This window comes from Ursus maritimus, unplaced genomic scaffold (assembly GCF_017311325.1).
Source record: "Ursus maritimus isolate PB19 unplaced genomic scaffold, ASM1731132v1 scaffold_7, whole genome shotgun sequence".
NCBI classification, from domain to species: domain Eukaryota; kingdom Metazoa; phylum Chordata; class Mammalia; order Carnivora; family Ursidae; genus Ursus; species Ursus maritimus.
This window is the reverse complement of record NW_024426885.1, coordinates 23725647-23740018: the sequence shown is the minus strand read 5'-3', so window position 1 is coordinate 23740018 and position 14372 is coordinate 23725647. Positions and strand designations below refer to the sequence as shown.

The following is a 14372-nucleotide window of genomic DNA, read 5'->3' as shown; positions in this document are numbered from 1 at the left end:
GATAAAAGGGCTCAGGGTTGGTTTTTTTTTTTTTTTAAGTTGAAATAAAAAACGTTACGTTGCTTTCAAAAATGCACTAAAATGTGTAACAACCTCCCCAAGGTCACACAGATAACCAGGGATGACGACTGAAGCAGAACACAGATTCCGGTCTAATTCTCAGACTGATTTTTCTTTCTTTCTTTCTTTCTTTCTTGCTTTCTTGCTTTCTTGCTTTCTTGCTTTCTTGCTTTCTTGCTTTCTTGCTTTCTTTCTTCTTTCTTTCTTTTTTAAATTATTTGTGTGAGAGAGAGAGAAATAGAGGGAGCAAGCAAGCACAAGCAGGGAGCAGCAGTCAGAGGAAGAAGCATGCTCCCTGCTGAGCAAGGAGCCCAATGCAAGACTCGATCCCAGGACTCTGGGACCATGACTTGAGACAAAGGCAGATGCTTAACTGGCTGAGCCACCCAGGTGCCTCAGACTGGTTTTTCTTCCATGGTTCAAATAATGTTTGGGATCATTGGTTCTGGTATCAGTATGCCTGTGTATCAATCCCAGCTCTGTCATTTCCTAGAAGCTGTGGAACTCAGGCAAATCACTTAATTGTTTTGCCTCACTTTTCTCATCTATGGGGATGATAATAATTCTTACTCCTTATTGGATTGTTACCAGGATTAAATCAGTTAATACATGTAGCTCCTGTAACACTGGAAGACAGAGTGAGCATTCAAAAATGTTACTTCTTGTTTTCTTCATCATCATCATTGCTGTCCTCATTGTCAGCATCATTGTCATCATCATTTTCATCATCACAGTCAGTGTCACTGTCATCATCATCATCATCTGTCATCATTATTGTCACTGTCATCATTATCATCATCATTGTCATCACTGTCATCATCATCATTGTCATCATCGTCATCATCATTGTAATCGTCACTGTCATCCTCATCGTCATCTGGTCATCGTTATCATCGTCATCATCACTGTGATCATCAATTGGTCATCATTGTCATCATCACTGTCATCAACACCATCATCATCTGTTCATCATCATTGTCCCTGTCATCACCATCTAGTCATCATATTCAATCACTGTCATCATCATTGTCATCATCGTCATCATCATTGTAATCGTCACTGTCATCCTCATCGTCATCTGGTCATCGTTATCATCGTCATCATCACTGTGATCATCAATTGGTCATCATTGTCATCATCACTGTCATCAACACCATCATCATCTGTTCATCATCATTGTCCCTGTCATCACCATCTAGTCATCATATTCAGTCAGCGTCAGTTTATTTGGCAATTGGAGTGGAAAGAGTCCTGAATGCAGTATCAGAAATCCTAAGATATTCAGGATCACTGTGATTTGTAAATATCTATAATTGCCAGAGTCCCTCTGTGCCTTAAGAAAGCAGGAGATGCTAGAATTATCTTTTGTGCAATTGGAAGTTTCACAAAAACTCTAGATCCATAAGCACAAATAGGCAGGAATGGACTACATTTTTCAATTCATTGATTTTGGTTTTGGTATCTACCATGTCTCGAGAGCAGTACAGGTATTTGCAGCAGTGTAGACATCCTGCACACCGATTAGCCCCACTCCTCAATCAAGGAAAAGGAGGCTTATGGAAGCTAAATAACTTTTCAAAGTTTCCTGGAATCTGTTTGTTTGTACTTATTTGCATCAGAGAGTTAATGTTATTATTCAAAAGAAATAGCTCCTGGGTATTTCTCTAAGAGAAGACCTGAGGAGCTGATTTGCTTTTTGTTCACGATTTTAATGCACGTTTTCAAATTTTGACAACATGTATATTACCCAAAGGGATGGAAGTTGAGTGAATCGTGGAAAGTTTCTTTCTCTGAGGTGGCAAGAGGCAAGATGGCTAGCGTAGCTTGAATATTTAGTAATCTCAAAGGCAAACCATTACCATAAGTCACAATACTTTTCAACATAACAAAAAAGTTTAGGTTTTTAATATAATTCACTTCAATTAACTAGAATTTACTGCGGCTTTATAAAGTTAGCTTAGGAGACAAACAAAGATGACTAAGACTTTATTCCTGCTTCTAAGGAGGTGACCCTTTTGGAAAAGTTTGACAGAGAGAGAAATGCTAGATATAGTTGGATGAGAAGCTTGCCTTGCTGGATGGGTGAAGTTAGAGGCTGCCTCCTTTGGCCTTATAGAACTCCTGGCAAAAATGTAGCTCCTTCGGAAGAAAAGAAGGCTAAGGATGCCACATTATCTCCTTCATTCTCTCTGTGCATATTCCCCAGTTCTCAGATCTTCCTCTGTCCAATGGAGACCCCAAGACAATGTTCACTTGTGAATATCCCATTTCCCTCACTGGTCTGGGATTCTTCTGAGAATGCTCTTCGCTTCCCGGAACTTCCTGGAACTTCATAGAGAACTGACACCTGCAGCTTCACTGTACACCCTGACGCAATACAAAAAGGAATAAATCAGTCAGTCTAAGACCACCCGTTCTTGCTATCTGAGACCTTTTGGCCCAACCAACATCTGCTATGTGGGAAGGCATGAAGACTGGATGCATTAGGGAGATGTTTGCACCTTCCCTAAAGGGTCTTCCAGTGCTCAAACTAGTTCCAACAGGGCCAGATATTTCTAACGTTACTGAGTAGATCCCTCTATTCACATGCAGGGAACAAAGCCTTTGACTTTTAACTTTTCTAAGTGGAGCAGTGACTACACCAGCTCTTCGAAATACACTGGGAAGACATTTGACATTTAGAAATACATTAATCATCAGGGTAATGATTGACTCTCAACCACTGGGGAAATCACTCTCTAATTTTCTTACAGAGATATCCAAATCAGTTCTTCATTCAATCTGGTCTTTCTAGTTTTTCATTTGAGAACATTTCAGAGGAAACGATAGAAAATATAAGTGCAAGAATACGGATTAATCAAAGTTAATCCATTAACATGTGACTATATTGTGTCTTCCATGAGCTTTGCCTACCTAAAAGACCTTGTGAAGTTTCTATTCTCTTTCCAGGAATTCCCTTCTCAGTACTATACTTCTCCACCTTGGCTAAACAGAAAGACTGCCTCCTGCTTTAAATCCTTCTTGGTTATTCGAGCTCAGACATGTTTTTGTTTTTGTCTTTTTCTTGTCTTCTGCACACCCAAAGCACTTCAAGAAATTAAGTAGTGATGTAACTTTGGAATATGACTTCACTAGTAGGACCTGTAATATGGGCTTTTGATTCTCCACAGTCAAACAGGACATTACCTGTTATTATTTGAAGGTATGAGAGATGCTGAGTGTTAAATTTCCTTCTCTTTTCATAACAACAAAGGGATAACATTTATTAATCTTTAAAATATATCCAACAATGTGCTGAGCATTTTTCATACGTGATCTTTAATCCCAATGACAGTCCTTAGAGGCAAATGCTGACTTGCGGGCATCTCACAGATGAAGAGCCATGCTACTTAGTTAAGGGTGCTCAGGTTCAGAACCCGAACTCAGCCCGTTCTAGCATCAGAGGTCTCCCTCTCAAACACAACACTGCACTCAAGAGATCTGGCCCTCTGCCATTTTATCAGGCATCTGGTATTATTAAAAGCAAACAAAAAGGCCACATGTATTAGAAGCCTAGTTTGGGATTCAAGTTCAATGACAAATATCTTTCAGTTTCATCTTTGAATCTCCATAACTGTATCTGGCCTCATTTCAGGATAATGTCCAAAGCCCAATTTTGAGAACTTTCAAAATGTGAGGCTCTTGTTGTCCCCTCGCTCACCTTTGACACCCAGAGTCCCTTGTCACCCTCAGTCACTTCCGTCTGGTGACCAGGCCTGCCTGATAATTTACTCTCCCCATTCCCTGCATTCTGGGTTTTCACCAGGCAGTGGGTGCCATAGCACTTACTATCATGTCTCTCTGTTTTGAAAAATAAGAGCATTGAGACTTCTAATGTATAAGTCCAGCTGAAGACTGCAAGTCCCCTGAATTTTAAGTGGATTTGAAAAATTTATTTTAGAGCTGCCTTCCTGTTAAATTGGACCTTTCATTCCATGCTGGGCAATAGCAAGCAGGGGGAGAGCCAAGAAGTAGGATGAGTTTGGCACAATAGCTCACCTGCCATGGGCCAAGGTTTAGGTAGGTTTTGATTTTGTTTGGGGTGGCCTTGAATACACTTGGTTCTTTTTTTTTTTTTTTCAAAGTGTCCAAATGTGAGAGTGAATAGTAAATAGACAGGGGAAAATTAGCCTATGTGGGGGGACAAGCAGATGTCCTCCTGTGTGTACCTTTGATTCGCAGTGTAAGGAGCTTTCTGAGACACTGGCTGGCAAGAAGGAAGCAGGTTGTCATGTCAACACTAGTGGTTTCTTTGTATGTATTTAGCACAGCTTTTTGCTGGGTTTTAGTGCCTTATTCTAGGAGAAAATTACTAAGGCTTTGTGGGTCCAAGAGTATTCCTGGTGGGTAAGCCATGAGCTGCCCAGCACAGCCTGGGCTCCTTGCCTTCCGTTACCCTCTCAGCCAGAAGTGGAAAGCCAGGCCACTCCTGGCTTTCTCTGTGAACAGAGACAAAGAGGAAGGCTCAGGCAGGGTGTACTTACAGAATGGCGAACAAGTTGGTCTTGCTAACGGGTCAGGGAAGAGGGAGAAAAGGGTCTGTCTCTTCTCTGGAGAGACAGGTAGGAACCCAATTACAGAATAGAGGTGGGGAATGAGTGGTTCCTGGGGCTTGTTTTGATGTAGGCTATTTTTGTTTGGCTTTATGGTGTTCAGTCTGCACCCTGTTTTGAATTTAAAATAGCTGTCCATTTTTTTTAAGTTTACTCTTTTTTATTTATTTTATTTTTTTTATTATAATAATATTTTTTATTATATTATGTTAGTCACCATACAGTACATCCCTGGTTTTTGATGTAAAGTTCGATGATTCATTAGTTGTGTATAACACCCAGAGCACCATGCAATACATGCCCTCCTTACTACCCACCACCAGCCTATCCCATTCCCCCACCCTCCTCCCCTCTGAAGCCCTCAGTTTGTTTCTCAGAGCTGTCCATTTTTTAAAAGATGTTATTTATTTATTTTAGAGAGACACAGAGAGAGAAAGTGCACATGACCCAGGAGGGAGCAGAGGGAGAGGGAGAAGCCGACTGCATGGAGCTCGATGTGGGGCTTGACCCAAAACCCTGAGAGCATGACCTGAGCCTAAATCAAAAGTCAGACACTTAACCAACTGAGCCACCCAGGCACCCCTTGCTCTCCATTTTTTTTAAAAAAATCAGGCAACTTCACATTTAAAAAATAAGGACAGTTAGATTTGTAAAACACAGACCTTCTTATTCCTGTGTGTCAATGATGAATGGACATAGAGGAGTCACGTGTTGGCCATTTTACTGCAGTCCCCAGTGCTCCTCAGTGTCCCTGACATCAAGGCCATGCTCCAGCTGCCATTTGTCATATCCATCCAGCTCATTTTACCCCTACACGTGAATTGTCTGGCCCCTTAGGCATTTGATTTTATTAGGCTTCTTGTAAAAAGCCTTCCATCCTATAGGAAGACATTTGGGTTGGGCTTTGTCCCAGGGCCCTCAGAACGGATTGGAAGCCAGGAGAGAGAAGCTCAGGTTTAGGTTTTAGAGAGGGCTTCGGCTCCTTGCCTCGGGCCTGTCCAGCGTCCAGTCCGTCACGCACGTGCAGGCTAGTCGTGAGAGAGATGCCACAGGCCACACGGCTGAGAAGGCCTCATCCCAGGCAAGCGGCAGGGCTTGTGGAGAGAAGGGGACAGACTCTGGAAGCACTTCAGGGGCAGAATGTCTGGGCTAGGAACCAACTGGATTATATGGCACGTGGAGGGAAGAAAAGTGAAGAGGCTTATGCTCGTGGGCAGACGATACAACCACTGACGGAGAGAAGGAAGTGGATGTTTGACACATTCCGAGTAAGAAAACCAACAAAAATAGACTGTGTTCAGCTCTGGATGCTCAGGAAGTCGGAATATAGCACATAATGAGTTCATTGCTTACGCAAATATGTTTCTTTGTTAAATTAGCATCATGTGTGTAAGTAAACGTGTGTAATAGCTGAGCCCCTCCAAGTCAGCAGGCGCTCCTGTCCCGCTCACTGCTGTACTCCTAGGACCCGAGCAACCCCAGTACCTTGTGTGTGTGCGAGAAAGACACAGTGAAGCCTCCGGTAAACTAGTTAATTTAAGATACACCAGGATAATTTAAAGTAATGGTGGTTTAAACTCAACTGTTACAAATTTTTGCTTAGTTAAGCCTTTTGCCTTTCCCTCTGCTGCCCGCGAGCTGCCTCCCCCGTAGCCCGTGACGTCTTCGCACACCTGGGCGTACATTCCAAGGAACAATGGCATGTGGTGCATATAGTAATGAATGTGGTTTTTAGGTGATAACAAAGACTTCTGTGCTTTTAATACTAAAATGATTCCTAACTTTTCATTTTGGCCATTTACTATTTTTAAATACTGGTCAATTAATACCATTTCAAAAGCCAATGTACTACATACAGGTTTCTTCACAGAGACTTACCTGTATTTTTTCCTTAAGGAGCAAATAACTGAGTAGATTGTCTTTCATGGATGATCCTGTGGTCAGAATCAGAATGCATTTTATACTCAAATATTTTTCCCATTCAGCTACAGCTTTGGCCATCATGTTCCTGGGTTGGTTGAGGGGCTGTTCACCTGCTGAGATCTTCAGAAGATTTGACAAGTAATCATACAAGTTTTAAGATTTTATACAAGTAATAGGTGAATAGATTCTTATCGTAAAAATAATAAAGGTGTATGTAATATAAAAAAGGTCCCACTTCAACATTACCTCCTCAAGCCCATTCTTTTCCTCCACAAGTCATCATAGTTAATTTTTAATGGGTTCCTTTAAAACTTTTTTCTATGCACAGGAGCACCTGGATGGCTCACTTGGTTAAGCATCTGACTCTTGATTTCAGCTTAAATCATGATCTTGGAGTTGTGGGATTGAGCCCCAAGTTGGGCCCCGTGCTCAGTGTGGAGTCTGCTTGAGATTCTCTCCCTCTCCCTCTGCCCTTCCCCCTGCTCTCTCTCAAATAAATACATAAAATCTTTAAAAAAAAACCTTTTTTCTATGCACTATGGCACACACCTATACAGGACAAAGTTTTTGGGACTTGAATTATATCATGCTATCATATTGGCAAAGACTTTGTCAAAGGTTATTTGAAAAGGAACAGGGACCTTAGAGAAATCGGCATGTGAATGTATCGCTATCCACTTAATTCTTTTAATTGCAGCTAGCCCTCTGTAATATGTGCACGTTGGTTTATTGAAATGTTCAGGGACATTTAGCCTGTTTCTGATATTTCACTGCCGTGAACAATGCCACAGTGAGCATCTTTGCCCTTGACTCTTTGGGAAAATATATGAGTATTTGTCTACAAGACATCGCTTGCATTAGAAATGCTGGTGTAAGATATGTGCATTTAAAATTCTGATAGATATTTCCAATTTGTTCTTCTAAAAAGCTACACCAGTTTACTCTTTTGCCAGTAGGATGTAAGATTAACTCTTTCCCTGCTCTCTTGCCACATCTAGATACTGCCATTTTTAAATTATTACAACTTTTGTGAACGTGAGTGGAATCTTGTTGTTTTAAACCGCATCATTGATTTCCCATGAGCCTTGGGTGCTGATGAGAGAGCTTTGTCACCATTTCCCCGTGTCTAAATGTCACTCTCCCATTTCAGATGCTCACTACCTCACCTGCAGGATCCAGGAATGTGCTGAGACCACTCGCAGTGGGCCTTTTGCCCGCTCCATTGACATCAGTTCCCTGGTTGTTCAGGATGAATATATCTTCATTCAGGTGAGTCCAGAAAATGCAGTCAGTGGTAGAGAGGGGCTGCTCAGGTGATGTCAGGAAAATGAGGGCAGCTTTCCTGCAGTTGTGAAGATGTGGAGCTGGCGTGCGGTCCCTCCTTTGCTGCTCTGGCGACCCGTTCTCTGGGGGATCCAAGACTTTTGGTGAAAGGTGAAGGTGTTATGGGTCAGTATCATGTACAGGGCTCTTTTTGTGGCCCACTGAATCCTCACTTGGGTTCCTGTTTTATTATAGCAAAAAGGGCTGGAAATGACTTGGACTTGGTCCAGGGTTTGGAGGTTACTTAGAGCCACCTCTCCCGTGGGATCTGACTTTAAGTAGTTTATCAACGCTCCTTTCCATTTCTGGCCAAAGTGACCTGTCTAACTTGGGAATGAGAATCCCCAAGAAATGAAGCATCTCTAAGATTTTCTTTCTAGAACAATCTAGAACTCACTGAATTTTGCCCTCCCTTTCCAGTGCTGACTACTCCCTGATATGTTCCAAGTCCAAAATCCTACTCTCCCGAAAACTCTGACTCACAGAGAAAGCTAGGTGTGATTCACATTCATAGACAGGCAAAGGCAGCTTTGTGTTAGGCGTTGAGTTTCACTGCAAGGAGATGCAAAGAAGAGCAAAAATGAGAAAAAACAAAAGGTGATGCTCCACTGAGTGAGTGTGTGTGTGTGTGTGTGTATGTGTGTGTGTGTGTATGTGAGATTGAACTTGATCTTTGACAACAGCCTTGATTTCCCCCATTCTGCCTTTCCTCCCTTCTGCTGTCTGTTCCTTTGCGTACTGTTTCCTGTAGGAACCTTAACCTTTGGAATCTCCTGGAGTTTGCTCAGACCTAAGCACCTGATTGACTTTCTCTGCCCCACTCCTGGTCTCTTAGTCCAGCTCAGCTCCACTGCCCCTGAGCTGGGGATGCCTCTCTTCCTCTGAACCCGTGCAGCTCTTCGTGTCTGCTGGTCCTCTAGCACATGGGCTATTAGGAATTGTTACTTAAATCTTGGTGAATTTGTCTTCTTTCTAAATTTATTTTATACCCTCTGAGGATAGGGACAATATTTTATACCCACATTTTACTCCTCATCCTTGGCCGTAACAAGAAGTCATTACAAATCCAGGGTGCTCAGTGACTGCTTGTTGTACTGATAGGTTGTAGATGGAGGAGAGACTTCTTTTTAAAAATTAGTTGTGTAGACGTTGGAGGGCTTGTAAAATACAGGAAAAGTAGCCAGCCACTCAAAAACCGGCTTGAAGAAGGGAGGGAAAGAGAGGTCTTTGTTGCTCAAGAAAACTCCTGTTTCTTAGTTTGAGTAAAAGCCAGAATCTCAGATTTTTTCCCCCCCTAAATTTTGGCAGGTTATTGGCACTATCGTTTCCTTAATCATGAGTATGTATTGAACATATACAATGCAAAATAAACAGTATTGGGCATAACTCTTGGTTTTCTCTAGGTTTAGTCCTTGGCCTGCTTCCCTCTGCACCTAGTACTCACTGTCTGGGCGATCCCATGGTCTTAAGTATCATCTCCATGTCCTGATGACTCTCAATTCAGGGAGTTGTGACCTTTTCCCTGTACTCTAGATCTTAATGTCTAATAGTCATCCTGGTATCTAAACTTGGATGTTGCACAGCTAAAATAAAATCAACATGCCCTCCTTGAGCCTGACGCACTGGTGGCACTCCCCTCTACCAGGTCACTCAAGGTAGAAAACTAGAAGTCTGTCTGTGTTGCCAAATTCAGCGAATCCAGGCTCCTGCTCTTATCACCCTTAGTTATTTCTCAAATGTTTCCTTTCATTCGATTTCCATTGCCATGGTCCCAGTTTGAGGCTTTATTATTTCTTTATCTCTATTTAATTTTTTCAAGGTAGAAGCACAGAGATGATTTATGAATTTACCAATCTGATTGCCCTTTCCTTAATGCTAATACTCCCTATAATGATGAACATGGCAGAATCGTTTCTGGGAAACATGACTTAGAATTTAAAATGTTCGGCTTTTTTAAAATTCATTTTTCCTTTTATTGCATAAAGTTTTCTGTAACTCTGCCGGCAGATGTCCAGGTTTTTTTTCTAACTAATCTAAAATATTTATTATTATTATTAGACTGGAAGCTGGTAGAAGTTTTTTCTTTCATAAGCATCAATTTTTATTTTGTTTGAAAGAGATACGAGTTCCCATTAGTCAATAAAGTTTTATTGATTGTCTGCTACATTTCAGACCCTTGTTCTAGGAGCTGGGGTTAAGACAGTGAACATAATAAAGCTCCTGCCCAAGTGATGTTTATATTCTAGTGGGAGACAGGGAAAAACATGTGTATAGATATAGATATAGATATAGATATAGATATAGATATAGATATAGATTAGATATAGATACAGATATAGATATAGATATAGATATAGATATAGATACAGATACAGATACAGATACAGATTAGATATAGATACAGATACAGATATAGATATAGATATAGATATAGATATAGATACAGATATAGATACAGATACAGATTAGATATAGATACAGATACAGATACAGATATAGATATAGATATAGATATAGATATAGATATAGATATAGATACAGATTAGATATAGATACAGATATAGATATGAAAGCCTGTAAAGAGTAGTGGTTGAGATCCTGTAGTTTGAATTCCGATGGCCAACAATTATTCTGACCTCTGTAGGCTACACTTTACCTGGGTGACCTTGAGCTGTGCTTCCTTCATTTGATTCATCTGTAAAAAGAGGGTAATTACAGTACTCACTTCATGGGTTGCTGGGCAGATTCTATTTGTTAATTACATCTATAAAGTGCCAAAACAATGCTATGTACATGTTGCTCTCTTTCTATCTATCTTGTGCTATCATCTATTTATCTATTTACAAAATATATCAGGTAATGATAATGTTCTGGCTGAAAATTCATAAGGAATGTGAATGTTAGGTATCTAGGTAGGTATTGTTGTTTTATTTAGGATGACCTGAAAATGCCTTATTAGGGGAGTGGTGACCCAGGAGTGGGTGGCAGAAGTCAGCAGTCAGAGGGGGATGTAGAGCCAGGTTGTGTTGGGCCCTGTACTTTCTTGAGCCCCACAGGGGATGCGGGTGAACAGGTAGAGATTTGAGACTGGCTTTAGGAGCAGCGGTGGTGGGGAGGCCAGGGCTGAGGATATAAATTGGAAGGATGTCAGCATATTGATGTTATTTTTGAATTGCAAAATTGAAGTCACCAAGGGAGTAAGTACAGACAGAAAAGAGAAACAATACAAACACACTAGGGCACAGGGGACTCTAGTATTAAGGAGATGAGAAGGAAGGAGTAAATGAGACCTTGTCACAGAGTTTAGAGATAGCTACAGGAAGACCTAGGGTACTAGGTCTCACAGGGCCTCAAAGGCTGTTTTAAGATTTTTTTTTTTGTAAACCAGGAGAGAGATGGGAAGCATGGAATAACAATGCCCCAAATAATGCAAAAGGCCTATACTCTTGAGAAAAAACATGAAATTTCATCAACCACCAAATAAACACAGATAAAATGCTATTATTTACAACTATCGATTGGCTAAGTTTAAAATAAAGTAAAAGCATGTCAGTGGGTTACACAGGAACACCTGCGCATACGACAGGTACAGATGTGTGTCATTCGGGTAACAGCAGCTAATGAGTCCTTTCCTTGTCATAGGTGAAATTTGCCTTTTGCATTGATATCTTAGTTCTGACAGTATATGCTTAGTATTTAGTTAAAATTGCTTTTTAAAAAAAAAAAAAAAACTCATTGTATGATGTTTTCCTTGCTTTCCTAACGCTGTGTTTCTTTGATAATTTTGAATATTTGTTCTAGCTACTTAACTTTATGAATATAACAGTGAATCTTCTATTTTTGGATAGTATCTATTGATTTCCACTTGTGAGCAATGATACAATTAATGGATTTCCATGCATTTCTCTTTCCTCCTCTCTCTCTTAAATTCTTTCCTCGGTTTTGGATAGTCATATTATCTCTTTGTTTGCTTTTCTATTTTAAAATACAATTCTTTTAGATTTAAATATTTCATGAAGCATGGCTGGACAAAGGTAAAAAAAAATAGCCTGTGTTTATGACCTGTATCCAACTCCAGTTTTGTTAATTAAATCATTAAGAGCATTTGCATTCTTCTGTGAACCATCATTCCTGCATTTATTTTGATTTTAGTTTTACAGGTAAATCTAGACCCTTTACTACAGTTTTGCTATTTGTTTCTTGATTGTCTGCAGTTTGTCCTTTAGTAAAGTTTCCAAGAAAGGTGAGTTCTTGAATGTTGAAAATATGTTTGTCTCTCCCTTTAGGCTATAAAATGTGTGTGTCGTTTGCTTTCTATAAGAACTTTGCTCCATTAACTTATTGAATCTTATACTGTGTCAGGCCAGTCTGACATTTTCCCTTTTAGGTCTCCTATTTTTTTTTTTTTTTTTTTTTTTTGCCCTTGATACCTAAAACTCCTTTAAAAAAATATATTTGAATACTATTTATTTTGTTAGTATATGTTTTGCAGTTGGCCATACTGTGCCAATTCCTTTTCCTGAAGTGTAAGTCTCATTTACTTGGTTCAGTTTCCCCTTCCTTTTTAATTTCTCAAAAGTTTCTGATTTATATTTGAAATATGTATTGTATTTCAGTTTCATTATTTTGGTTCTCATCCTCCAGGACACTTAGGATGTATACAAGAGACAGGAAAAGCAAAGGAAAGTCATAATTTTTCCCCCTTCTAATCAGTTTTAACTCCCCAAGCAAAGTGATATTAAAGTCTTACCCACATTGTCCATGAGCGAGTAGTTAGCAGTGTTCAGGCTCCTTTTTGCATTTTTTGCTGTTATTGTTGAACTTCTTCCTGAACTTTGCCAGCTTATATTTTATGACTTTTTGTTGTCTCAATATATCTACCCTTAGCTCTTGTATTTCTACTTTGAATTCTTCTCATACAGAGGTGATCTCCTCATCATACAGATTATTCTTACTCATAGCAGTATGGTCATAATTTTCATTTGCTTCATGGAAACAGTTTTTATTCTGTGTCTCCTATTTATTTTTTTCTGTCCCTTTCCCTCTCTTGTTTTGTTATATTATTTAATAATTCCTGTGTTGTTTTCTTTTATCTTTTAACCATTATTTATTTTTTTCATGACATGAGCTCTTCCTGGACAAACTATTTGAGGAGGTTCCTCTTGGTGATAGACTAGAGCTCTGTTTTAGCTTAACAAGAATCTTCCTTCTCAGTGAGGTTCCCTATAACTCAAGACAGTTTGTCTGTGAATGGGTTCTTCACATAAAGTAAAACTGCCTCGCTGCTTCTTTATCCAGCCACACCTCTCCAGCTTCTTGTCACCACTCAGTTCCCAGAATAAAGCCACTGCCAATTCCTCGGCCACAGTCCCTTGGTTCCAAATAATAGATTGTTAGTTTTGCTCCTTGGGAAATGTCATCTTTAGAGAATGCTATTTCTCTGGCTTGACCCAAGCTTTGTAGCTGTAGGCATTTTTGCCCTTGTGCCTGTCTGTACCCTGTTCGTTCTTCACTGAATTTGGCTTCCTTTCCATATATATTGTGTTTCACGGTTATATTTTCATTGAGTATACAGTTTGTACTTTTATTTCTTATTTTTCTTGTTGCTCCAGGGTGATTTATTAGAGGAAAAAGGAAGCACCATTATTACTTGGCTATTTAAAACCATTTATAAACCTTTATCATGTATTTTCTGAAATGTCGCAGTAGCTTGCTAACTGATTTTCTTGTTCCTAGACCTGCGATCCCCACCCCCAAGCCATTCGCAGCACTACTTCCGAAGTAATTTATTTAAGACAATAATCAGTGTTCCTGCCTTCAGCAGCTGCTCATCACCTATAGGTTAAAATCTAATTTCCTTAACATTGCCTACAAGGTCCTCCATGATCTGGATCCTGCATACTCCATCAGCCTCATGGGAATTCCTTAGCCACTATGGCTCCCTGCGTACCTTCCTTGTTATATTTCACCCTTCCATAAACAATAAATCTGTTCAGGGTCCATACACACACCATGTCATTTGTTGCCTAACATGCCTTTCTTGCATGAAAAACCTGCTTGGAATGTCCCTTTACTAGACAAACTCATACTTAGGTTCAACTTAGGCATTGTTGTCTGTAGAAAGTCTTCCCTGACATCCTCAAACGGGGTTGCACAAAGCTTCTTTGCTGACTACTTACCCATGTGTATTATGTCTCCCCAGCCAGGTCTGTAAACTTTAAGAGGAACAGGACTATGTCTTATCCATCATTGTTTCTCATGCACTTAGCATAATGACTGGTACTCAATAAATGTTTGTTGAACTGAACTGAACTGAACTGAGAAGATAAGACACCGTCTTTATTCACAGGGAATGCAGTTAGTTATCTTTTTAAAGCAAGGGAATCTTGTTTCTCCAACTAACAATATAAGACAACTTAGGGTAATTGGCAATTGTTCGCTGCATAAGAAATGACCATATGTAGAATGTCTCTG

The 14372-nt window shown here is 40.0% G+C and overlaps 1 protein-coding gene across 1 annotated transcript in view; it reads left to right on the top strand.

The window, feature by feature from the left end:
- SORCS3 (sortilin related VPS10 domain containing receptor 3) overlaps positions 1–14372 on the top strand; it is a 567608-nt gene that overhangs the window by 421058 nt on the left and 132178 nt on the right. The window contains exon 7 of the mRNA XM_008686652.2: positions 7726–7844. Coding sequence (XP_008684874.2) covers positions 7726–7844 — 119 coding nt within the window. The remainder of the gene's footprint in view (positions 1–7725; positions 7845–14372) is intronic.